The sequence below is a fragment of the Peromyscus californicus genome, unplaced genomic scaffold (assembly GCF_007827085.1).
Source record: "Peromyscus californicus insignis strain IS unplaced genomic scaffold, ASM782708v3 Scaffold_15__1_contigs__length_86483966, whole genome shotgun sequence".
In the NCBI taxonomy this organism is placed as follows: Eukaryota; Metazoa; Chordata; class Mammalia; order Rodentia; family Cricetidae; genus Peromyscus; species Peromyscus californicus.
This window is the reverse complement of record NW_026294447.1, coordinates 69,233,247-69,257,896: the sequence shown is the minus strand read 5'-3', so window position 1 is coordinate 69,257,896 and position 24,650 is coordinate 69,233,247. Positions and strand designations below refer to the sequence as shown.

Here is a 24,650-nt window from a genome sequence, read left to right as displayed (position 1 = left end):
ACATAGACCTTAGAATGAGGTTTTTACTGTTCTAGAAGCAACCTTCCAGAAGATGAAATCATCCATGATTCCCCAAAAATATTTATTTATACAAAGATTTGAGAGTAATATTTGTGTTTGTCTTTATACCTCCTCAGTCTGTGCATCCGGGGCCAAGCCATGGTGTCAGACATGTGCAGCCTCCCCGGATACTCTTGCATGTAGCACCTGCTTCCAGGAACACCAGGGGAGCATGGAGTCTAAGAGGGTAAGAGGGAAATGATCCCTGATGCCCCAGGCTGCGTGGACCCAGAATCCAGAGAGTGAACCCTGACCTGGAAGGTGTCTAGCCAAACGTCCACGGGGAAATACAACCAAGGAAGGAGGCAAAAGGAGGGCCCCCGAGGGAAGACATGAGAGAACAAATTCTGACCCGAGATAGCTAGTTGCTAGCCCAGAAACTAATTGCATTATCTGTCATGACTCGTGATGCTGATTGGTGTGAGAGGACAGTTTGCAAAAAGAACAGATTGTCCTTAATCCTGGGCAGTGCAAGATAGGATTCTGGGGGGACTTTGATAACCTGTCTGGGAAAAAAAAAAAGATGCTTGCCTCCTCTAAACGACATCCCGATCCCCTAGAGCAGATATGGTACTTCAATGGACAAAGCTGACCTCAGATCTGAAGAGCCTTCCAGTCTGGCCCTCACCTAACCACTCTACCCTACCTCCTCCCTAGGGTAGCCCGAGTCCCATTGCCACACACCACGTCGACTCACCGTCCCTTCTCCTCTACCCCACCACCTCTGTCCACACCACAGAAATTCCATGTTCTCAAGAGTTTGCCTTCCCCTAACCAACCCACACTTTCTTTACCACAGTGATTCTCAGAGCTAGCAGAAAGAAATGTTCCAGAAGGAAGCCTCCCTCTCGGCCATTCGCCGGGAGCCAGGGCTTGTGGGCTCCAGGCCTCTAGAGTGAGGTCTGTCGCTTTGGTTTCCCAAGAAGCAGCAGTCAGTGGTGGCAGTTTTCCCTCCGCTGGTGGCAGGCTGGCCTCAGCTGCACTTGCACGACTTTACCACCATGTTGGACAGCTGCTCCACCTTGGGGGTCCTGCCGACGTAGTACAGGATGGTCAGGGGCTCCAGGTCCTGCGGCACACAGCATGGTGAGGCCGATGCCTCCGGGTTCAGGGTGTTGTACAGTCCCAGCACCTGTGGGTGGGGTCACATATTTAGCAGGAGAGAGCCAAGGCTTGAGCCTGGGACCCAGAAAACGATGCAGATTTCTGGGGGCTGTTCTGAATGAGCATGTAGCCACAGAGGCTGTTTAAGAGGGATCATGGGAACAGTTTGGGTGAGAGGCCAGTTACAGTCACCCAGTGTGGCAGAAGGCAGACTCGGTGGACTTGTGTTACTGACCGAAGCATATGACCATTGCTGGGGATTTGCAATTGATAAGAAACCCTTGGCTTGCTAAGAAACACCTCCAAAAGGTCTTCCTTACTCTTAAGTTTCCACGTTGGTGGAAAATGTTCTCACGCACCACTGCCTTGGCACATTTAGTAATTGCCAGGTTGCGTGCCCCAGACAGAATGCAGCAGCGGTGTGCTATCTGGAAATGAACTTCGCAGATGACTGCCCTGCTCTCCATCCCCCTGAGGGAGCAGGCTGCAGACACTGTGGACCCTCACTCTTCTATTGCTAGTGTTCCTACATACTTTGTGCTGCCTTAGCAGGGATAGAAACTTCTCTGGGCCCCACAGCCTGCCAGCCAGGTGCAAACATCTATGACACAGGGTGTCATGTGACAGTTGAATGACTTCCATGGTACAAAGTAAATAAAAAAGATGCTTGAAACTAGAGTAGGAACTCTGCATGTGTGTCCATATGTGTGTGTGTGTGCAATCCAAGTATGTGTGCTAGAGAGTGAATCCAGAGCATTGCACATGCTAAGCATACTTTTTACCCATGTGCTAGCCCCTGTGGTAGGAATTTAAATTTCTGAGTGTGACTGAGTAGAATGGGGCCAGCCTACCAAGATCAGAATGTTATTGCAGAGATTTTACTCATCCAGGATTATCACTCATTCCAGAATCAATCTTTCATTCACTCTTACTGATAAGTAACCTCGTCAGCGGAGCCCCAGTGCCCAGAGATCATGCACCCTGCTCCATACCGTGCTGTGGGTTGTGTCTGCACTGCGGAGGTACGGGCAAGGGCCTGAGCAGAAGTTGGCATAGTAACCCTTAGGTTCGTGGACCCATTTCCAGCCCAGATCTTGCCGGAAGTCAATGTAGAGGGGGCGCACACAGCAGTTCTCCTCCAAGTTGCTATGATAAAGACATGTACAGGAAATCAGCAAAAAGGGAGACTGACTATAAAAGAGGCTTCATGTGTATCTTCCTGTTTCCGCTTGGAGTACTGAGGCCATCATAGGAGGCCACCATAGGAGGTAAACCTAGTCCACTGAATCCCAGGTTCAAGTGCATTTGGTTACACCCATGACTCCCAGGTAAGCTGTGTGTAGGGCTATCATGCCCCTCTAATCCTGTTGTCTACAGAAATCCATTTGGCAACCCCTCCTTACTCTGTGGGCATATACCCTTGGCTTCAACAGGTCTCTGAAGAGACCAAGAAGTCACTGCTTCCAAAGGCAGATTGGCCAAAGTCTGATTTCTTGTAGGTTTTAAGACTGAACCATAGCCAGGCATGGTGGCGCATGCCTTTAATTCCAGCACTTGGGAGGCAGAATCAGGTAGGTCTCTTGTGAGTTCAAGGCCAGTCTGGTCTACAGAGCAAGTTCCAGGACAGCCAGGGCTGTTACACAGAGAAACCCTGTCTCAAAAACAGCAATAACAAAAAAGACCGAACCGTGATAGGCTCCATTGTTTATATTTTAAATAACCATTCCTAACCCCGTTCTTTCTTGACTCTTCCCATTCCAGGGATATTCATTTTCCTGGCCACCCTTGAAGGCAGGGGTGGTCATGTGTCCTGATTAATGGCAGGTCAGAACTAGAGAAGTTGGCAGGAAGTAGGACAAACTCTGGCAAAGATACTTGAGTATTTAGAAAAGGAACAGCTGGGAGAGGAAGGCTGTTGGCTCAAGTCACCTGGCGTTCTAGAAACCCCCATGACCACGGGCAAAACACTGAAGAGCCGGCACATAAGGCAAAGCAGGTGAGGAAAGAACGTCTATCTTTTCAAGGGCAAAATCAAGCAGCCAGAACAGCCTTAAGCCGGCCACAAGAAACCCCCTAGGGCTGAAGTCACTGGTGTCCACAGATAAGAGCATTCGGCCTGGCTGACAAATAGATACATAGAACAGACCTACTGGCCAGCCTTGGAATGGGTGGTGGCAACCACCCCACCTCTCCCACTGTTTCCTGAGCTGGCCATCTCTAACTGTATTTAGCTGTCCAGCCCCAACTCCACCGAGGCATCTTCTCTGGCCAGTTGACCCTTTCTGCTGCTCCTTTCCCTGGAAGTGCTCCCCACCCCTGCTCTTGGATCCCTACAGATCCAAACCTCACCCGTCCTTGAAGGAAGGCTTTGTTCACACCCCAGCCTTTCCTGTGTCCATGAAGCACTCCCAGCTCCCAGTGTACAAGAACTCCATCCTTCAGACCCCTCCCAAGGTCATTTTCTTTGTGTTAGCCCTGGGTATATAGGTTTCCTCATCCCTCCCACATCTCTGAGCAGTCCAGCTGTTCATAAAGAAAGGAAGCTGCAGGCCGGGCAGTGGTGGTGCCTTTAATCCCAGCATTCAGGAGGCAGAGGCAGGAGGATGTCTGTGTGTGGTTCGAGGCCAGACTGCTCTACAGTGGGAGTTCCAGGACAGCCAGGGCTACACAGAGAAACCCTGTCTTGGGATGGAGGGGAGGTGACAGCCTCTGAAGGCAGGTCCCTTTGAAGTCATTGGTAATTCTCTAGCTCAACAGCTTCCCCATGAATGGAGATCATCTTATATTCCCCATCCAGTAACATCCTCCAACCCTGCATAGATGTGATGGGTCCTGTTACTTGTCGATTTGAAAGAATCCACAATCACCTGTGAGAAGGGCCTCTGTGGGGGATCATCTTGATTACATGAATTGAAGTGGGGAGACCCACCCATGTGGGTAGCACCATTCCCTAGGCAGGAGAGTGGGAGTTGGAGAAAATGAGCCGAACACTAGCGTGTGTTCATTGTTCTGTGAATATAATGTGAGCAGCTGCTTCAAGCTCCTGATGCCCTGATGTCCCCTCCTCCATGATGGACATAATCTGAACTGTGAGCAAAAATAAGCTGGTTTTTGTCAGACTATTTTGTCATGGCAACGGGAAAGAGGGACTGCATTAATCTCCCCCCTCCACAAACACACCTTGCTAGTACTTCAAGCAGGAAGACCATGAGGAAATTTTCCCCAAGCATCCCCAGTGCCAACATCCCAGATTCTCCTCCTGTGGCTTTCCTCGCTTACTTTATCCAGACCTGAATACTGGGATCCCGGAAAAACAAGAGGTTTGGAAACGATTCCAGGCTTCTTTCCTAGACACGTCTGTGAAAAGCATCAGGGACCCTTGGCTGAGTGGGGTTCAGATCTCAAGCCAGGTGCCACAGGAGGGAAGGTTGACCTCACTCCCCATGGGGCCAGAACTCACCGGAAGCAGTAATTGGTGTCCAGGGCCCGCTTCTTCCTCTGCCCGCCCTGGCCGGGGCTGTCGAGTCGGTGTGGAGGAATCATCATGAGGATCAGGTGAGGGTTGTGGTGATCCTTCTGCTTCTTGAGGCGTCCCAGGTCTCCCCGGCCATGGTCGTCTTCATTGTCCACTCCTGCAAGAGGAAGCAAGGCCACAACCTCCTGTCTAAAATAAGCAGTGTCCTTGCAGGCTGCTTCCACACCCCATCTTAGCCTGTCACTGCCCAGTCAGGATGAGGGATGGTACAGTCTGTGAGAGAGGAAGGCACAGGGCAAGTTCTGTGAGAAGGCACAGACTGAGAGGAGCAACCATTATCCAAAAAAAAATCCCTCAATGGTTACCATGGCTACCCTTCCAGACACAAGTGAGACACCCTCACAACGCCTGCACAAGAGCCCATTCGCCCTTCCTGAGATGGCTGCATCCTGGGCTCCCTCATGGAGCTGCTAGGATCCCCACCACTAGGTGGGTACCTACCACACTCTTTGGGGCTGCCACTTTAGATCCTGAGACTTTAGGGTTCCTGCTAGAGTCTGCATTAGTCCAGATAGCACGGAAGTCCCACTGATAATTTAAGGGGTCACAGTTTGAGATAGCCTGTGTGGGAGCCCAAGAAACAAGATCTGGGACTGTTGCCACCCTCACCGGGCTTGGGGTTCAGAGGCATTCTCACTGTAAAATTCAGATGAGGTAACTGAGCCTAAGACAGGCTTGGGGAGAGAACCCAAATGCAGCTGAAAAGGAGGAACCTAACTTAGAAGGATTTGTTCTCCTGGGGATCTCGTTTGTGAAGGACAGCCGCTGACTATCTTTACCAGGGCAGGAATCTGGAAGTCTAATTTGCACAGTTACGTGAGGAACTTGGATCCTAGGAAGGGGCTCTTGGGTATATAAGATAAATAGGAGCCCTAGGAGTGTGGTTCCCTTTTTTTGAAGTCTTTATGCACAAGGGACAGTATTGTGGAGGTGGAAGGTACCACCTTAGCCTGCCCTCTATGTGAGGATGCAGAAGGCACTGTGGCTTGGACGTCAAACTCTTAGCTTTAAAATAAAAATAAATAAAAGGTTGGAGGTTGAGCCCATGTAATGGGAGGGGTGGGGGTGGGGAGGTTGCTGAGGCGCTGGCCCAAGATCTATGCTAGGCCAAGAGCAACCTTCACCTTCTGCAGATGGCCTTCAGACCACTGCACTTCTCAGCTGCCCAAAACAGACAGGAAAGGAAAAGAGAGTTTCCAGAAAATTGGAACGTATATTAGAAACTGAGCCGGGCGGTGGTGGCGCACGCCTTTAATCCCAGCACTTGGGAGGCAGAGCCAGGTGGATCTCTGTGAGTTCAAGGCCAGCCTGGTCTACAGAGGGAGAGCCAGGACAGATTCCAAGGCTACACAGAGAAACCCTGTCTCAAAAAAACAAAAAAACAAAAAAAAAAAGAAAAAAAGAAAGAAACTGAGATTGTAAAGCCTCTCGACTGTCATGCCAACTCTATACAATGCCCATGGACAACCGTTCAAGCGGGGAAGAAACCATTTTAACTCAGATGATTCCTGGGCAAGGATCAAGAAGGCGCAGGAACTTCTGGAAGTTCTGTAGTCAGGACACTCATGTTCAGGCCCACTGGAGTTCATTTCCTCGAGGAGAGGGGAAGACAGCTGTCATTTACTGAGCATTCATCGGCTCAGTGTTGTACATTTATTACCTCATTTTGTGTGCCGAGCTTATGAAAGAGGTACTCTTGTCCTACTTCCCTGGACAGCTGGCCTGCAGGATTTCATCACTCCCTAGAATCCTGCTGCCTCTTCGATGCTGATGTCGTCTGTCTAAGCGGAATGCTAGGCTCAGGGCTTTGATGGCAAAGCAGAATCACCCAAGAGCAGAACCACCATCTCTATGAAGAAAACTGGTCCCTTTTCTTGGGCTTTCCAAGGGGTCTCCTACTGTATTATCCACTCCCTCATCCCACCACACCTCAGCATCAGTACCTTTGAATTTGATCTCCATCACCTCGTGAACGTTTTCCAGTATGTCTCCATTGGGCTGAAAGGTGTGACATGGACAGTGAATGCTGATTTCCAGACCCAAGTTGGACTCTGCAAAATAGGACCCCGAGTCAGGGGTGGGAAATGCTGAGTGACCGGGCAGCACGCCCACCATCCAGGCAAGGGGGAGAAGTGAGTTATATTGAGAGTCACAGGTGACAGAAAGCGCTTCCAAAGCTCAGAGTGAGCCTCCTGCACATGGTGCCACAGTCCATGTATTTCTGTGACATTATGAACAACTAGGTGGGAGTGTAAATAGTGGGCATTTTCGAGGCAGATGGGAATTGTCATCCATTTTCAAAGGACACCATAAAGAGATTGTTGCCTATGTACATGGGGCAAAAGTGCAAGGACATGCAGGGCAGTTGGTGGCGCACGCCCTTAATCCCAGCACTCAGGAGGCAGAGACAGGCGAATCTCTGAGTTCGAGGACAGCCTGGTCTATAGAGTGAGTTCCAGGACAACCAGGGCTACCAGAGAAACCCTGACTTGAAAAACCAAACCAAACCAAATGCAAGGACACGGAAGAAAAGGAAAAGCTCACATCACCCAAGTGTCTGCTGGGATAACAGGTACTTGAGTCAACCTGCTGAATAGGATAGAAGAGGCAGGGCTGGGGGCGGGGCCTACGGGGCGAACCTATGAGCAGGGAAGAATTTAAAGACCACAGAATGGAAAGCTGAGTGAAGGGGATGGGGGTGGGGGGATGACTAGGGTGGAGGTGAGGGAGTCAGAAATCCATGCTAGAAGTCATACTACGGCAACTCAGGATCATTGCAAATAATGTCAACATTTCTACCGTCACTGTGGAGATTAGGAAAGTGATTATTCCAGAGGATGGAAGAGGCAAACTGGTTATACTTGGCCACATTTTCTTCGAGGAACAGGATGTAATGAGGTAGACATGACTTAGAAGTTTCTTTGAAAAGCCTGTCAGCAGGGTTGGGGGTTGGGATGGCTGTGGACGGCTCACTAGATGCGCAGCATGGGAACACAGAGTGGCCGGTCTATGTGTAGTGGCTCCAGAGAGCTTCGCCCAAGGGTCCAGATGACATGGGCTCGATGGGATGAGCTTGGGCAAGCCTAGAGGTGCCAGGCTTTGTTGACAGACATTGAGTGCCAAAAGGCCAACTCGGGCTTCTTCCCTCCTCTTAGCTGGGGGCTGATATTTCGGTAAACAAAATCAAAGCAGCACAGGCATTGGCAAAAGGGGTTGAGTGAAGTAAAGAGAAGGAAAAAAACAAAAGGAAATGAAGGCTGGGCCAATGGTTGGTCAGTCTTTAAAGGGCTCACTACACAAGTGTGAAGACCTGAGTTCGATTCCCAGAACCCATAAAAAGCCAGGAGTGGTAACACAGGCTTGTAATCCCAGAACTGGGGAGCCACAGATAGGCAGATCCTTGAGGCTCCTCTGGCCTAATTTTTAGCCTACTCAGTGAGCCCCAGATCCCAATGAGAGACTTTCTGGAAACAAACAAACAAACCAACAAACAAAGTGGATGGCTATCCTGAGAACACCAGAGGGGGCTGACCTCTGACCTCTACATATATGTGCACACACATGCACAGATACACACACACACACACACACACACAGTAACCAAAAAGTTTGGCTGAATCAAATAGTCACAGAGAAAACCAGACTGGGTCTGGTATAGTCAATCCTGGTGGGTCAGAGTGTTGCCAATCCTGGGGTGGCAGCCAGCTGTGGCTGGTGTAGGAAAGGTCACAAGAGATGGGCCTTTCCGGGTGAACATCTCAGCGAGAGGATTGATTGGCTTACTGTCCCCTAAAGTCACCTTAGTAGTCATCCGGCCTCAGGACCAACCTGATGTCTCTCTAAAACCTACTGTCATCAGAGGACACCCCAAAATCTGCTTAGTTCGGCATCCTTCTCCAAGGCAAACTGGTATGGGCATGGTGATTCCAGTCACCATGGTGTGAGCCTGGCATCCCTAGGGTCCCGTTGACAAGAACTCATACAAAGTGGTTAGGAACTGGCCCACTCCCTCCACAAACCCCAAACTCCAACCAGTTCTCCTTGTTCTGCCCCAAGGAAAACTTCAAGGGTGCCGGTTAGGCTAGAAGGTCCCTGTTCCAGAAGGCTGGCTCACCAGGGAAACAAAGTAAGTGTAGCCAGGCTACTGAGGGGCAGCTAGAGAAGACATGACCGGGCGTGGTCCGCCCTCTTCTTGGCGTCAGGCAGCTGGAAGGAGCCGTAGTAGCTGCAAAGAGCAACACACAGCACTTCCTGTTCAAGACCTGAGTGAGCAAGTTCCGTGATTCTGCGTGTTAGACAGTGAACGTGTCTATGGATGTGTGGGGGAAAGGAAAGGGCTGAGTGCGTGTGACCAGCAGGAGATGGGGGCCTGCCTTGGCCTATGGTTCTCTTCAGCTAGAGGACTCTGAGGTGAGGTCAGTTACCAACTTTGTTGACATTACTCTCTATCAAACTCTCTAAGACTTTATCAGCAATAGTCTCCATAAGAATCCTCTAAACTGCCCGGAGCTGGCGTTGCATGCCCTTAATTCCAGCACTCAAGAGGCGGGGGGCTGTGAGTTCAAGTCCAGCCTGGTTTACAGGGTGAGTTCTAGGACAGCCAGGGCTGCACAGAGAAACCCTGTGTCGAAAAACAAAACAAAACAAAATCCTTTAAACTAAAAACATCATTAGCCCATTGTGTAGAGGAGGTCACAGAAGTTAGGGATATTAAGTAGTTTACCCAAGATACCCACCTAATCAGTGAGTAGTCATTTCAAGACAGAGAGCTGTGGGCTCTGATAAGAGACCCCACACTATACATCCTACCAGCCTGACTCTGTCTACCAAGACGCCGTGGGCTGGGTGATTAACGGCACCGTGGTGAAAGGACCTGAGTCCTCCATCCTGGATAGAGCTCCAGGCAGCTCTGGGCCTCAGATTGCAGCCTGGGTACCTGGAGCACACAGGCTTGCAGATGCTTCCTGAGTGGCTCCCAAACCACAGGTGTGACTCAGTCCTCATCAATCCACACCATCAGCTGCTCCAACTTGGAGCCTGTTTGCGGCCTGGTTTGGGGCCATGAACTCTTGAGGAGATTCATGAACAAAGGCCTCAGCTACTTCCCCGGAGGGAAGGGAGGGACGGGCAGAATTTGCCTACGTGTGAGCTGAAAGTTCCAATGAAAAACAAGCCTCAGAGTTGGCAGTGGTGAGGCGGTGAGTGGGGGACCCACCGACTTTATTATGAAATTATCTTTTCGGATGTCTCAAGGAGGATGGAAAGCATGTTCTACACAAACTTCTCATTGAGTCCCGCAGCTGTGAACAGAAAAGCATTCCAAGTGCCCAGGGCTTCAGAGAAATCCAGGTGGAGCTGATCAAAATCAGACAGGCAAACTAAGATGAATTTCCCCGTAACCCCTTTTTTTTTTTGGCCTGTGGTAAGCTCTGAGTGGAGAGACGTCTGTTGCCACCATTGGCTGAGTCCTGTTGTTTTTCACAGGCTTTATCTTCCTTAAAGGGCCAGGGCAGGGTCTCTAGCCTACCACCCGTCACACAAGGCCCAGTAGATGGGAGCTTGAAGACCCGGATGCCTACAGAGTCCAGTGGATCATGGAAGTGAGAAGCTCCCCTTGAAGCCTCGCCCACAGGGAGCACTGAGGCCTGGGGATGAAACACTCTGCACAGCACATTTCAAAGGCTGGCTACTGCTCAGCTCTGGTACACGCACGGTCAAGGGCCAGGCTTCCAATTAGTCAAGAAAAGTCAGGAAGCTTTGCTTTGTTGGGTTTTTTGTTGGTTTTCGTTTTTTCTTTCTACACAGCCCTGGCTGTCCTGGAACTCACTATGTAAACCAGGCTGGCCTCGAACTCAGAGATCTGCCTGCTTCTGTCCCTAGAGTGCTAGGATAAAAGGCCACCCACACCAGGTCCAGCTTTCTGTAAAACCTCCCAAATTTTAAAACAACAAAAGTCCTGCTGACTGAGAGTTAAATATAAAAGCAGGCAGCATGTGACCTCTGCTTTCAACCCCACTTCTCTCAAACACCAAGGACATGGAAGGATTCTCCTGCCCCAGGACTCTGGCCACCAGCATGTACATGGGCTGACAGTATCACAGCCGATGGTGGGGGTGAGGAGGAACAGATGGGACCCCGTATATATGCCCTACGACTACTCCTCCACCACCCATCAGTCAGAGCAGGAAGTACCCACATGGTGGCAGAAGACTAGCCTGACTTGGGGGACAAAAGTTCTTATCCAGGCTGGATAAGCTCAGGAACTTCATGACTCTGGACCTCAGCTTCCTTGTCTGACATAATGAAAGTTTACTCTTTCGAGGTGCACTGAAACCTACAAAGTTCTAATACACGTGACCCTTAAAACAGCTCTGGGAAGCCTGCAGTCTTGGAAGCAGTACTTCCTTTTCCAGATGAGGAGACACAGTGAGTGGGGATAACATTTGGGACATGTGGCATTTGATATACATGTTGTAGAGTTCGGCGATACTGGGCGGTTGTTGTTTGGTTTTGCTCTTTTGGCTCTTTGAGGGCCCTTTGTTCTTTTGAGGGCCCCACCACCCAGCTCCCAAACAAATCACACACGGAAGGTTATTCTTACTTATAAATGCCCAGTCTTAGCTTGGCTTGTTTCTTGCCAGCTTTTCTTAACTTTAAATTATCCTGTCTACCTTTTGCCTCTGGGCTTTTTCCTTTCCTTACTTCTGTGTATCTTACTTTCTTACTCTGTTGCTGGTTGTGTAGTTGAGTCGTGTGTGTCCTCCTCCACTCCTTCCTTCCTCCTCCCAGATTTCTCCTTCTATTTATCCTCTCTGCCTGCCAGCCCCACCTACTTCTTTCTCCTGCCTCACTATTGGCCGTTCAGCTCTTTATTTAGACCATCAGGTATTTTAGACAGGCACAGTCACACAGCTTCACAGAGTAAAACAGATGCAACATACACAAAAGTAACACACCTTAAAATAATATTCTACAACACCGGGCTTTTGAAACTGAATTGGCCTTCCTAGAACCTGCCCCCAAGTCTCTTCTAGTCTTTCCTCTTCCAACAGCTGATGGTACACCTGGACGTTCTATGGAAAACCTCAAACGTCATCTGAGATTGCTCATGTGTCTTCACACAGCATACCTAATACTAGCCTATTGGCTCAACCTCCAAATTACAGAATGAACCCATGTGATTTCCATATGCACAGCACTGACTCCGCCCAGGCCCTTGCCACCCTCATCTAGGCTGCTACGGTGCTCCCTAAATGTTTTCTTTGCTTTTTCCCTTTACTTCACAGCAACCAGAGGGCTTTTGTTTAAAGGAGTAAGCCACACATCACGGCACCCACATGCACACCCTGCTTACAGCATTCATCACACTTGGAGTAAGCCCCCAACCGTCCTGTGGTCTGACACATCCTTGGCCAGATGACCTCGGTTCATGGTGTTCCGGTCTGTTCACTGCTGCTACAACAAATCAAGCTGGGTTCCACCCAGGGGCCTGGGCCTTACTGTTTCTTTTGCTTAGGTGCCCCTCTCACCTGGCCTCCTGACCTAACGGTCATCACTTGGATCTCGATGTTAGACTCCCTTCCTCACAGAGACCTCCTCAGAGCAGCCAGTGGTGGAGCGCCCAGCCACCATCATCTTGACTCTTTAGTCTTCAACGCCTTACCATGGATTGACACGCCATCGTATCAATACATTCGCTGGCTTACTATATATGGCTCTGCCGCCAGAATGACAGCCCCATGAGCTCTGAGCTCTTACCTGTCTTGTTTGCTGCTGAATCCCCAGCGCCTGACTGAGAGCCAGCATTTAATGATGGCGTGGAGAAGAGTCAGGAGAAAGCTAGACTTGGAACCCAGATCTCTGGCTCCCCTACTTCTCTTCCCTTCCGAGAGGCAGAAGGGACCCGAGGTTCCTGCTGAAATGTTCCCGCTGAGAGTTCACCTACCTCTCCGCAACAGCCACTCACGCACAGTGTCGGTGACGTCGAAAGACAGCCACTCGGCCGTGCCCCTCGTGGGCAGGTTCTTGCCACCGATATAGCGCTGCTTGGCAATGTGCTCATCTGGGCGAAGTATCTGTGAGGCGGAGGAAAGAGTGAGCATCGGAGGCCAGGATGGAGTGCCAGGGATAGGTTACAGTGCCCAGGACCGGGGGGGCCGAGCAAGGGGTGACTAATGGCTTCTGAACACCATGCCCTTTGTGCACCTCAGGTAACTCAGCCCTCTTAATGACAGAGGCTCTGAGGAGCCAGCTTCAGACCAGCTCTCTCAAACTCCACTCTCAGTGGAGGCCAGGCATGGAGGAGGCTGGCATCTAGTGTGTGCTTTCCAGCTGGAAGATGTACCTGGAAGAGCTCAATTCTCTGCTCGGGACGCTTGGAGCTGGGGTTGGGTACCCGCAAGACCCGGAACTCTGCCCGGAACAGATTGGTTCCATTTTTCTCCACTGAGGACACGTTGAAGCGAAAAACCTTAGAGGTAATCCCTTTGGGGCAGACAGTCAGATCATCTAGAGGAAAAAGCAATGGGAAGAGGCGGAGTGAGTGAGGGCCCAGTGTGCTACCAGCCAGCAGACACACGCCAAGTGGCCACAGTCCTGTCTATGACCTCCCTAGAGGCTTGAAACCTAGACCTGAAGGTGGAGATGCAAGGAAGATTCTTGGTAACCCCGGAGTCATACAGAGTCCTGAGCAAGGAGCAAGGAGACCTTGGAGCTAAAGGACATGGGATTGAGACTGGACAGTCAAGTGTAATTGTCCCCTTTGCTCACTGTTTTTTAGCCTGGGCTACCAAGTGAGTTCCAGGAAAGGCGCAAAGCTACACAGAGAAACCCTGTCTCGAAAAACCAAAAAAAAAGAAAGAAAAAAATTATATATTTTATGTGTATGAGTGTGCACCTAAGTGTATGTATGTGCACACATATGTGCAGTACCCACAAAGGCCAAAAGAGGGCGTCGGACCGTCTGGAATTGGAGCTACAGGCCATTATGAGCTCCCTGACACAGATGATAGGAAGCGAACCCGGGTCCTCTGGAAGAGCGTCCGTGATCTTAACCGCTGAGCCAGCTCTCCAGCTCCGCTCTCACTGTCTTGCCCTCCGCAAACTGCTAAGCTCTCCAGACTACTTTTCTTAATCTTTCAAAAATATAGATTCTCAGCCAGGCCTGGCAGCACAGCCCCATGATATGATCACTTGGGAGTCTGAGGCAGGAGGAGCTTGAGTTTAAGGCCAGACTGGGCTATGAAGCAAGTTCCCAGCCCCGGCTAAGTTTCAAAAACAAAACAATCAATAAATCACACCAAAACAGATTCTGAGAAAATAGTAGTTAGTTGCTTAGTTGCCTTAGAGCTAGCTGATTCATTCATGTTCTTGTTTGCTGGGCATTCATTCATTTCTTAAACATGGATAGGGGCTGGAGAGAAGGTTCAGTGGTTAAGAGCACCTGCTGCTCTTCCACAGGGCCCAAGTTCGGTTCCCAGCACCCATGGTGGGCAGCTTGTAACCAGTTGGTCGTAACTCTGGCTACAAGGGATCTGACGCCCTCTTCTGGCCCCCTGAGGCATACAGACAGCCAGACCCAGACCAAGACACACACACACACACACACACACACACACACACACACACACACACACGTAATAAATCTTTTAAAATGTAAGCATAAGTGAAATAAGTACTATGAGCCAGGTGTGGGAAGCCACAGTCCCTGCCTTCAGGTGACACAGACTCAAATCCCAGGACCTTTGGTGATGCAGAGGAATGGCAGGAAGACATGAGGAAGGATCAAACAGGGACACGTAATCAATGGAAGGGGTGGGTGGGTGGCAGCAATCTGTACCCTGCAGGGGAGGACAAAGGGTTTGACACAGAGGGACTCCTGGAGGCAGAGACGGGTCAGAGTGGATGGGAGAGTCCCAGCTGCAAGCTGGAGCGAAGAGGAAGAAGGATGAGATGCTCATGTGTCAAACGGAGAGCCTGGACCTCATCCCACTGACAATAGGGAGCTACAGCAAGTGTTCGAATCAATGCTGTGGCTTAGACCTAAGCAAAGGGCGGTTTCTGTGGTAAAGAGGCCAGCTCTCGAGTCTGGGGGTGGATATATACATATGTATATATACATGCATATGTATTTCAAATCAAAAGAGCTAGCTGTCTCAACTCCTTTCTCTTTATGGGTTAATATTTCTGTCATGAAACACCATGACCAAAAGCAATTTGGGGAGAAAAGATTTTGTTCGGCTTACACTTGCACATCCATAGTCCCATCACTGAAGGAAGTCAGGACAGGAACTCAAACAGGGCAGGAACACTAATACAGAGGCCGTGGAGGAGGGATGCTCGCTGACTTACTTCCCATGTCTTGCTCAGCCTGCTTTCTTATAGAACCCAGGACCACCAGCCCAGGGGATGACACCACCCACAATGCACTGGGCCCTCCGCCACTGATCACTGATTAAGAAAAAGCCCTACAGGCTTGCCTACAGCTGAATCTTAACGGAGGCCTGTTCTCAGGTGAGCCCCTCCTCGCCCCTCCTCTCGGGTGACTCCAGTTGGTGTCGAGTTGACATCACACTAGCCAGCACAGAGGGTCTCTGTTCTTGGTGGCCCGTGCTATGCCAGCCTGTGTCATCACGCCGTTCTCTTCACCCCCATCCGCCAGCCAGAGGGCAGCGGATGCTCTCCGCGGTTCTGAGCCAGGCAAAGGAGAGCAGAAGCCTTTGTCTCCTCTCCGCCCCGGTGTCCTTTACAACATCAAGGTCTGAGAGCATTAACACCAGAGAAATCCTTTCTACACAAAGAGTGACAACAGCCAGGACTTGAAATTCAAGCTCCTAGATCCAGATTCCACACATAATGGACATGGCTGGGATGAGCGGGTACGTACCCCAAGGGGTGGATTAGAAGTCATGGACTAGGCGGGGCAGATCTGAGGCCTAAAACCAGCAAGCATGCTCCTGGGCTTTAGGAAGAGATGAGTGGGTGTTTCTGGAAATTGCCATCTGGTGGGCCTGACATTCATGGCTAGAGGAAAATTGATGGAACAGATGTAGGAAACAAGTGTGTGAATACCAGCTAATGAAGCTCTGATTGATAATTAGCCTTGAAGGAACAAAGACTGCCAATTATTCTCTAAGTCAGTCCAAATAGGACCAGAGAGAGGAGTCAGTGATAGAGGTTCTCATATGGGTCTGTATAGAGGGCTGCTGGAGGTGGAGTCCAGAACCGCTCACATGCAAAGCACACGTTTAAAAATATTTCATTTTTTTTCATTCGGTGTACTTATGTGTATCTATGTGTGAGTTTGTACACTTGAGTGCAGTGTCTAGGGAGGCCAGTAGAGGGCACTGGATCCCCTAGAACTAGAGTTAGAGGTGGTTGTGAGCCACCTGATGTGGGCGCTGAGATCTGAACTAAGGTCCTCTGCCAGAGTAGCACACATTCTTAACTACTAAAACATCTCTCCACAAAGCACTCATTTTATAACAGAGCTACATCCCGAGCAATTTCATATGTAAGTTGACAGGTTTGTATTTGTGGATGTGGACAAACACTTGGACTAGTGACCCTCCAATGACTGAGAGTTGGTCTGGGAGAAGATGTCATCAATCTGGTCTCCGCAGTAACTGTCTGTTAGAAGAGCATGAGTCATAGCAATGGACACCCAGGTATAAAAGGGGAAAAGAAAATAGGAAATGGTACCTAAGGAGGATGGGGCCAGAGTGGAGGGGGAAGCAGTGGGCAGCCAGGAAACAGGGAAGGCGATGCCCTAACAGAGTCCTCAGGATGGCCCAATGATGTTCTCCTTGCTAACTTCCACTCCATCACTCATGTGCCTGTACCCCGTGACAGACCCCTCTTAGTGAAAATTTTAAGATGAATCAAGAAGGAATGGGAAGCAATTGGGGGGCTTGAGGCTGGGGAATCAAGATCCTGAGTCAGAACTGGAGAGATGGCTCAGCGGTAAGAGCACCGGCTGCTCATCCAGATGACCTGGGTTCAATTCCTAGCACTCACAACCATCTGTAACTCCAGTTCTAGAAGATCTGACACCCCCTTCTGGCCTCTGCAGGCACACATATACTATAGATACACATGCAGGAAAAACACCTATGTCCATAAGATTAAAAAAAAAATTTTTTAAATGCCTGAGACCATGGGCTGGCAAGATGGCTTTGTGGGTAAAGGTGCATGCTGCCAAGTCTGATGGCCTGAGTTTGATCCCAGGATCAAGCCCACACTTCTGAAACTTCTGAAAGTTTTTGTGTGGCCTCAACTCATGTGCAAGCATACATGGGTACCCTGATACACACATAAATACATCTAATAAGAAAGTTTTAAGAGTTCAGGACCAATACATAGTAAGACCCTATTTCAAAACAAACAAAAAAATATGTGGGGGCCTGCCCCCACTTTTTACCCCAGGGTACTCTTGAGCAGGGAGAAATGAGGAATATGTAGATAGAAATAGAGAGGAGAGAGACAGATAGAAACACAGGATAGCCTTGAGAGGGCCTGGATCAAAACCCACCAGCCCTTTTTGTCGCTACTAAAGGGCTTTTAAAGGAATGCTAAGGGGTGGAGCAAAAGACCTCCCCCCAGCACAGCCAAGTGCAGAGCATCCCAAACACCTGGTGACCATGCACATGGTCCAGCCATCCCCTAATGCAGCCCTCCTGTGTAAAGCAAGCTCAGATCTCACTAGGAAGCTTTTGTGGGCTCCCACAAAAATAGCTTAAAATAATTAGTGGAATGAATCATGTAAATAAATAAGCAAAACATATAATATACCACTTTACATTTTATGTAGCTCCTCTAACAATACTTGAAAATAAAGAAAATATATAAAATGTATCATTCTACCCATGGGAAAATGGGACATCAGAAAAGCTAAGTGGTTTTCCATGGTCCCTCAAGTAGTAGATGGCAGAGATGGGATTTGAACCCAGGTGGGATTTGACCACACCCCAATTATTGAATCGGAGACCCTGAAAGAGCGGGCCTAGGGGATTATCCAAGGGAAAGATAATAGTAGTTTCAGCAACAAATATGAGGGGATTCCTCAAAATGGCCCGGGCATCCCAACATTGCCTTAGATTCAATGACCAGGACCCTTTGTGCTCAAGCTCTGCTCTTGACAGTCAAGGGGTAGATGCAGGAGTCACCTCTGTAAAGTACATTATTTCCAAATGTTTCCATTTCCTGGAACACTGTGTAGGGACAAACACTCTTTCATCTGTTTTGCTTTAGGAAGTAACAATAGCACACAACCCACAAGATGCATGCATAGTATCTATGGAGAACCCAGGAAATTGTCTGTGTAGTTAACTACCTCTTGAAATGCTTCCAGACAGGTGTGGATGGGCTTGAACACCTCATTTCTGTGGGAGTCAATGGAGGAATGATATGACCAGCAGGGTCATGTGGGGAGTCTTTAAAGTAGTGAACTATGACCCCACTACCCAGCAACTGACTTCACTGAGTGGGTTCACAGCAGTTTTCCCAAGTTTGCTAGATGTTTCCAGTGTGCAGCCGGGATGGAAAAGCAAAGTTTATCATTTTTTCTGAGAAAGGGACCGTGGCTTCCACTGTGCTGGGAGCTTGAGAAAGTACAGCCTGGATGTCTCAAACTTCACATGGGTTAACCTCGAAACGAATTAGATGTGTTGTTTAGCCAATGTTTAAAAGTTTTGTGGTAGAAGCCCATAAACATTTTCAGTCTGTATTATAAGTTGGGAGATTTCACCCAAATTTCCAGATTCCCTGCTATCCTGGGAAATGATAAGAGATAGTCAAGCTGGACCTACATTCCTGAATGCAAAAATCAGTAAGAGCCACACAGTGGCTTCCTCTTTTAGCAGGTCAATGAGGTTCCAGAACCTCCCACCCTAACCCCACCACATACACCTACTTTCTCCATGACCCGAAGTACTTTGCCATAGTGCCTCGGCCATAGCTGCTCTTCTAGAACCATCTGCATCCCCAACCTAGTCTCTGAAGGCGTTTGTGCTTACAACCCCTCTAAGAAAACTCTTTGCCCTGTGGGTCACCCCATCTTTAAGCTTGTTGAAAGCACAAGTTCCCCAGGATGTCTCCATACTACTTAACTCTATTCTATAAAGGAGAGATGGGCCCCGGGTGTTCTCTCTACCCCGGCCCCATAGCCAGAGCCCTACTGTGTGTTTAACATTGATATCTGTGGCATATGAGTCCTTTCAACGTGGACTATCTTTGAAATTTCATAAATGGACAAAATCTACAGATGGCAACCAGAAAAGAAAGCTCAAAACACCGGGTATTCTTCTCGCCGGGGAGTTCTGCGTTTGTCTTAGCCCTTTCCCTTGGCTGATAAAAATGAGTCTCACACAAGACATAAACTCATCTGAGCCAGAAGATGAAAATGATGCTTAGGCTGATGGTTGCATGGATGATACAGAATTGAGAAGATGGTATCCTTCCCCCACTACACGTGCCAGAGAAAGCACTCACTCGTCTCCCACGGCAACATCTTAGAAAATGGTAAGGTTACAGAGTCTTGCCACTATCTCCCAGCAGGTACCCAGGCAAATCATCCCTAGATGTGACAAAAATTCATTCAAAGTGAAAGGGAGCCTTGAGATGACCTCACATGGAGAAACTGAGGCTCTAGGAAGAAACACCACATGGCTGAAACCCATTCATTGAAGCTAGGGGAGTATGTGTGGCATACAAATCTCCAGTCCCATCTCCAACAGTTAGAGCTGAAAACAAATCCAGTTATTCCCAAGCAACCAGGTACCTGGGTGACAAAGGTTGCAGCTGCTGTCCCCTCCTGGTGAGGTTAACCCAGGAGTCATCTGTGTCACAGGCCAAGGTTCTTCTAGAGCCTCAAGATTAAAGGTGGCCTTGTGCATTTCACACATACACTGCCGCTAAGCATGTGTTTTGCACACATCCTTTCTAGGTTAGATCCCTTGACAGGTTCGCCATGACAGGGCAGAGCCATAAGACGGACGGTTCTCTCTGCTCTCACTTTGGTGCCCCGCCTCCTGCTGGAAATGATTCCTTCCTTCTATTTTTCTTTCTATGGGTCCCTGTCACCTTGTTACAGGTCCTGTTGTCACTTCCCTCCAAATGCCCATTTTCTGCTAGTGACAAAATGTGGAAGTGAGCATCATCTCATGAGCCAGCACAGAGCTACTGACGAGGCAGGAGCATAGACCCAGAGCCTGCCCCAGGCACTCTCAGGTCAGCCTGGCAGCGGTGGCGCACGCCTTTAATCCCAGCACTCGGGAGGCAGAGGCAGGAAGGTCTCTGTGAGTTCGAGGCCAGCCTGGTTGGTCTACAGAGTGAGTTCCAGGACTGCCAGGTTTACACAGAGAAACTCTGTCTTGGAGGGGGAAAAAAAAAAGAACAACAGCAAAAGAAATTCCAGACAGGCTTCTCCTCTGCTCTGAAGCTGCCATGCTTCTTTGTGCTGAGTGTGCCCGGTTCAGCCAGGGTGAGCCACACCTGATCAGCTGCAGGACAGGCCCAGGTTGGTGGCTATTCACCGTGTCACCTGTACCAACTGCAGAGAGCCTGGACCTGCTTCCTGATGGTACCGTGAGCCTCCGCGGCATGGCCTGTGTCCCACTGAACACTGCATTCTCCTCAACATCTGGAAGACGATCTTGTCCACTGTGCCAACTTGGCACAGGCTAGACCATGACTCCATAGCCGCCATGTCTCACCCCCTGTCTTGAACTTCCCTCGATGCTACAGACTGGGAACTGAACATCTGTGGGGGACTGTCTTGGCTTTGTCTGAGGCTGCCCCCTTTGCACCCTGGATTTCTGTGCAAAATCCACATCTACACACACACACACCTGTGTGGCCTTGTGTCCTTGTGAATTGCTCGTTTTCTGCGCAGGGCTCCAGATGGGGTGGGCCCTCATGACTCAGAATCCCTCTTTCCTCAAACTCTCCTCCTGACCCAGACTACGAAGGTTCCAGGCCTACCCTCTTGTCCTCTACTCTCCTCAGGCTTGGGACCTTCTCTGATGTTTGTGGCTACTACAACTTGCTTTGGTAGGTGACCAAGGAGTCGAGGGTTCAGCTCATCTAGGCCGGGAAGACTGGAAACTGTGGTCACCTGGAAGTCCCTGACCCTACGCCAGTGAGGGGACCCTCAGCAGGGAGTTTTAGGTCTGCCTTGCTTCCATCCTCAGCTCCCCTCAAATAGCCAGATCCTAAGAAAGGACACTCCAGGTAGTCACAGGAAATGGCACTGAGAACACCCTCACCCCAGCTCCAGAAACCACAGGTTTCTGCTTGGGGTAGGCCAGCTCCCTACTGGCCTCTGCATCTTCCTTGAGAGCCACCCCACCCATTGGCGCTCATTCCTGTCCCTTCTCTGCAGCCAGGTTTCTTTAGCCTCCTGCTGTTTGCCCCGTGGCCACTCTGACTGTGCCACCCTCCTGGCTCCCTCCCATCGTCCCACCCCCACTTGGGCACTGCCCACCTCCCAGGTGGGCCTGGGCTGAAAAGTCACCAGGGCGCGGAGGACACCTGCTGGCAGGAAAAGCAAACGGAGCTGCTCCCGGATTCAGGCCCAGAGCAGTTCACATTCCTCTTTTCCTGGGCTGTCAGTGTCTCAACATCTGCCAGTTTCTCTCTCTTGTATTGAGAGTTTTTAAATCCCCATTCAGTAAACACACATGACTTCCACACGTGTACAAACACACACAGACATTTCGCCCAGAAGCTTTACAGCTCCTCCGCAGACAGCAGCCTCCTGGGAAGAAACGCTCCCAGACACACATCTCCGTCGCCCCCACAGCCGTCCCCTCCCACCCACACCCCCATGGCAGGCAGATGCTTTGGGTTAGCCAGGGCCTCCATCCTGCACTCCTACGTCTATTAACCCCGGAGGCCCCACTTTACACATATGAATTTGTCTACTGAGTAATGTAAGAGTCCACGTATGTGGGGATATACATGCACTACCCTCCCCCGCCCAGCTCACGTGGATCACGTGTGTGTGTGTGTGTGTGTGTGTATGTGTGTGTGTGTTAGACTGAAGGGCCCAGGCTGCAAGAAGTTAATATCTTGCCTGGGCTTCCAAAAAACTTGACAAACGAATTTGGGGCAGGTACGATGCTTCCTGAGAGCTGGAAAGCTGACGCGGAGATGTGGCACCAGAAGCAGAGAGAAGCTGGAAGAATATGGAGCTGTCTAGACTCGGAAGACCGTGATGATTTGGGGGCCAGCCAGCCTACCCCTTGATGGAACCCATGTGCTCACAGTTAACCTCTACGGGCACATGTGTGGGAACATGTTTCTTTAGGTGGCACAATACAGTCCCAAGTTAACATCCATCAAGCATGTGATGGGAGTTCAGAATGCCACTTGGCTCCACAACTCCTGGCCTCTGGAAGCGCTTGGCTCTTACCGGAATGTCTGTCTCCTTTCCCACCCACCTCCCCAGCTACAGCTGCAAGGCCTGACCTCTGTGGTGAACCCTGGGGCACTCTGCTGGGTAACCACCACCAGGCACCCCCCCCACACACACACCACCCCGTGGAACTCCCTTTTCCAGTTCATCCCCTCCAGAATAGACACCGAGTAAGCATTGGGACTTACTGTGCTCCGCCAGCCCCTGGATCATGTCGAATTTATGGATCTCTTTGGCATAGTACTCCGACTCGGTGTTCCCCTGGGTGCAGCCTTCCTCCCTCTCCCCATGCATCTCTTCCAGCAACTCCCGGGTGCTGTTGTAAAGTGCCAGGACCTGGTAGGGGACGTGGGTCATCACAGATGGCTCGGGGGGACTGGTGAGTCTGAGCTTGCTCAAGATCTGTCCCCGAATGGCTTCCACCCTCTTCTTCTTGATGTGGCCGAAGTCCAGGGTGGTGCAAGTGGACAGAGAGAAGCTCACTGTGGCCAAGTTCAGTAGGGCCAGGACCACCAGAGTCCTTTGTAAGTGCATCTTCCTCTGTGAGCCCAGAAGCGAGGCCAGGGGGCGGGGGAGGCCTGGCAAGGAGGAGACCCCAGTAGAAAGAGGGAGGAAAACCAGGCGTCCTCCCCAGATCCCAAAGACTGAGGTTTGGCAAGAGGGTGCATGAACTCACTGCACTGTGAGGGCTCCGGGACTCCCAGGAAGCGCTGGCAACCCCGGGGGGACGAAGAAGTAGCGGACTGTGTGCGATGGAGCGCTGGGATTCTTGTCCATATGTCTAAACAGGTTCTGCTGGGCTCTGACTCCCAGCAGGCCAGGTGGAGGGCAAGCCGAGGGTTGGGAGGGGTGGTAAGGCAGCTGGGAGTGGGAAGAGAGCTGGAGTTTTTCCTTAGGTAAAAATAAATAGAGCGGATATCTGATATTGCCAAACGCTGCTTGGCGATGAGGAGAAAGTGGGTATTTTAAAGAAAGTGCAGAAGGGCCATGGCTGGGTCCCAAAAATCAGAGTCTTTGCCTTGCCCCGAAGAAGAAGAAAAGAGAATGGAAAAGAAAAGACAAAAATGTTTTTTTTTTAAAAAATCACCAGTGGGTATGTGGGGAGAGGCAGGGCTGGGCAGCCGCGGGCCCCACTAAAGGTGGGGGCAGTGTAGGACACACTTGTCTCCCGAGCACTCCATTCATGCTTTCTCTTTTGTTTACACTTCCTGGGGGGCTTTCTAAATGACTCTGTTCACGCTGCCTCTCCTCTTCATTGGCTGGGATGAGGGGTTATGTACAACTGGCCAGCAGAGAGGACAGGCCTCTTGGAGACAGCTCGGATAATCCACTTGGACCCACGGTCACCAGCATCTTAGCTTGTCTTCTCCCTCGGCCATGGCTCCTGTCCCTTGCGTCTCGTTAGGGAGGAAAAAAAAAAAAATCAAAAGGAAAAGAAAAATCGAAGCCGATTCACCGCACAGCTGACTCCGGACAGCGGTATTCCTTCCTCCGGCAAGCCTCTTCGCGTCTTGCCTCTCTGCGGTTCAGTCCCCTACACTCGGCCCTCTCCTTGCCTCTCTTTCTCTCTCCTCTTCTCTCTCTCTCTCCCTCTCCTCCCTCTCTCTCTCTCTCTCTCACACACACACATGCACACACACTGCTTTCTCTATTTCTCTCTGCTGAAATTTTATACCTCCCTCCCATGACGTCTCGGCCTGGGGTGGGGGAGGGAGGGAGGGAGGGAGGGAGGGACCAGCGCACGCAGCCTCTCTTGCTACACGGTTTTAATGTTTTAAACAGGCACAGGAAAAGCCGAGCCCATTTGAAAAATACTTTGCGAGTCCTCTGGTTCGACGTGGTAACTGAACTTTTTTTTTTTTTTTTTCTTCTTCTTCTTTTTCCCCTCCTCTTGGAGTCATTCCTGCTACACGTTGGCTGTTTTTCTGGAAAGTTACTCCCGAGCCCCCTCCCTCCTGCTACCCCGGCCCCTCTGCGCCGGGGCCAGCTGTCAGTCCACGCTCCCCGCCCCGCTCTCTCGCCTCCCCCGCGTCCCCGATCGCCCCCGGGCCGGGCCGGGGACGCACGCAAAGTCTGCTAAGGGGAGCGGGGCCGGGCGGGAGGGCCACTCTCTCCAGGCCCGAGGGTGGAACCCGGCTCGGCTGCGATCCTGGCTGCGGTTCTTCATTGACCATCCGGGAGCCGGGCGGCTGCAGCTTGAGTAAAATGATGGCGCTTTCCGGAAGGCCGAGGGTGCCCTCTGGCGAGGCCGGACCGCCAGTGACGGAGGCTCGGTGGCTCGACCCCGCGGGTCCGCGAGCCACTAGACCCCCGCCGTCAAGTCCCGGGCCCCACATGCAAGTGAGCTGAGCGCCGCTCCCTTCCCGGCCGGCCGGCCGACTCAGCACCTGGCCCCAGCCCATTTCCAGTCGGGTTTCTAGGTCTTTCTTCCCCCCAGGCCGACCCAGGCCGAGCTGTCCACTTTCTTCCCGTGTCTGATTATAGCCTTCTGAACCCTTTCTCTCTATAGGCCCGGCTCCGAAGTCTCAAGTGCAGGGA

The 24,650-nt window shown here is 50.7% G+C and overlaps 1 protein-coding gene across 1 annotated transcript; it reads right to left on the bottom strand.

Moving 5' to 3' along the window:
- Nucleotides 1-3: 3 nt before the first annotated feature.
- On the bottom strand, nucleotides 4-23,806 carry Tgfb3 (transforming growth factor beta 3). The gene is made up of 7 exons (XM_052739263.1): nucleotides 22,301-23,806; nucleotides 13,044-13,207; nucleotides 12,645-12,774; nucleotides 6,643-6,750; nucleotides 4,625-4,796; nucleotides 2,157-2,310; nucleotides 4-1,192 (listed from the first exon to the last, which is right to left on the bottom strand). The coding sequence occupies exons 1-7, from the start codon at nucleotides 22,644-22,646 to the stop codon at nucleotides 1,034-1,036; spliced, it is 1,233 nt and encodes a 410-aa protein (XP_052595223.1). The 5' UTR covers nucleotides 22,647-23,806; the 3' UTR covers nucleotides 4-1,033.
- Nucleotides 23,807-24,650: the final 844 nt, after the last annotated feature.